General features: G+C 49.5%; 1 protein-coding gene across 1 annotated transcript; it reads left to right on the top strand.

Annotated features, from left to right (window-relative positions):
• The first annotated feature begins 500 nt into the window (after window positions 1-500).
• Window positions 501-1,457, top strand: LOC121855198. The gene has a single exon (XM_042350067.1). It carries the CDS (start codon window positions 501-503, stop codon window positions 1,455-1,457), a length of 957 nt encoding a protein of 318 aa, XP_042206001.1.
• Window positions 1,458-1,914: the final 457 nt, after the last annotated feature.

Genomic DNA, 1,914 nt, shown 5'->3' with positions numbered 1-1,914 from the left:
AGTGCCAGTTGGAGTCAGATACTGGACTGGTCTGGTATCTGCCTCATCACCCGGTGTTGAACCCAAATAAGCCAAACAAAGTACGCATAGTTTTTGACTGTGCAGCCAAACACAAAAGGACATCGCTGAACGACCAGGTACTACAAGATCCAGACTTCAACAACAAATTACTTGGAGTCCTGTTTAGGTTTCGCCAAGGAACTACAGCCATCATGGCAGATGTAGAGGCTATGTACCATCAAATCCATGTAGCGCCAGAACATCGAGATGCGTTAAGATTCCTCTGGTGGGAGAATGGGGACCTGAGTAGAGAGCCAGTAACTTACAGGATGAAGGTGCACATCTTTGGTGGGGTGTGGAGCCCTTCATGTGCAACTTACGCTCTCCGGAGCACATTTCAAGACCACAGATCCGAGTTTCCCGACATGGTGGCGCAAGAGGAAGTCAACTTCTACGTTGACGACCTGCTCATGTCGCTGGACTCATCAAATGAAGCATGAATGTTAGCGTGTCAGCTTCGAAGACTGCTGGAGTGTGGAGGATTTCGGTTAACTAAGTGGGCCAGTAATCACAAAGGAGTGTTGGCTACCATCCCACCGGAGGAGAGGGAAAATGCACTGAAGGAAATTGATCTTAGGCAAGACAAATTGCCAATGGAGCGAGCCCTTGCGGTTAGGTGGCTCCTGGAAGGTGATCAGCTCGCCATCAAGGTGCAACCAAACTCAAGGCCAGCGACCAGGAGAGGAGTACTAAGCCTGGTCAGTTCTATTTATGACCCACTGGGGTTCGTGGCCCCATTCATCATCAGGGCTAAAATATTATTTCAGTGTGAATGCAGGCGTCGATTAGGGTGGGACGACCCTTTGTCGGCTGTTAATCACACGACCTGGAGCACCTGGCTAGGAGAACTGGCCCACCTGGGGAAATTAAGTGTACCCAGATGCCTAAAAACAGCATGTGCTAAAGAAATCATCTTAGCACAGTTGCACACCTTCTGCGATGCATCGCAGGCTGCTTACGGTGCGGTGACCTATCTGAGAATGGTAGACTCTGGCGGAAGTATCCAGTGCTCTTTCGTGTACGGACGGGCCAAGCTGGCCCCACTCAAGCAACTGACAATACCAAGGCTGGAACTTTGTGTAGCTGTCCTGGCAGTGAACGCTGATCGAACGATTCGCCGAGAAATGACCATGACCATACACGAATCTTATTTTTGGACGGATAGCATGCTCGTCTTGCAGTACATCGCCAATTTGAGCAGACGATTTCAAACGTTTGTAGCCAACAGGATAGCAGTCATACAAGAGCTGTCAAGAACTGACCAGTGGAGACGTGTCGGCACATCGCTGAACCCAGCAGATGATGCAACTAGGACCTGGTTGCAGGATCTAGGTGGATACGAGGTCCTGACTTTCTACTCGGTGTTGAAGAACGGTGGCCAAGGAGAAAGGAACTGAACGACTTACTGGAGGTGAAACGAGAAGTACACCAGAGATCTGTAGTTGCTCTGGCAGTAAGCGAGCAGTCAAAGTGGTCCCTCGCCAAACTGTGGCTCAGGTACTCTTCATGGTACCGCTTGATGAAAGGGGTGGTATGGATTAAAAGGTTCATTTGGTGGCTTGGATCCAGTGCAAGGACCACAGACCTGCGCCTCAAACTGAAGAGGCTAAGCACTGAGGAACTACAGTCGGCTGAGCAGACAATTATAAGATTGGTGCAGAAAGAGGCTTATGAGAAAGAAATCCAAACTGTCATAACGGGTGAGCTGCCGAAGGACAATAAGCTATATAAACTGGAACCTTACTTGGACGAGAGAACGTTGCTCAGATCAAAGGGAAGAATTAAAGGAACCCTTCTTGGGCGAAGTGGTGAGGAGCCAATCTTGCTGCCTAGAGACCACCACATCACCGAAAT

This window comes from Homarus americanus, unplaced genomic scaffold (assembly GCF_018991925.1).
Source record: "Homarus americanus isolate GMGI-L3 unplaced genomic scaffold, GMGI_Hamer_2.0 scaffold25939, whole genome shotgun sequence".
In the NCBI taxonomy this organism is placed as follows: Eukaryota; Metazoa; Arthropoda; class Malacostraca; order Decapoda; family Nephropidae; genus Homarus; species Homarus americanus.
The sequence above is the reverse complement of the archived record's forward strand: the minus strand, read 5'-3'. Positions and strand labels throughout refer to the sequence as shown.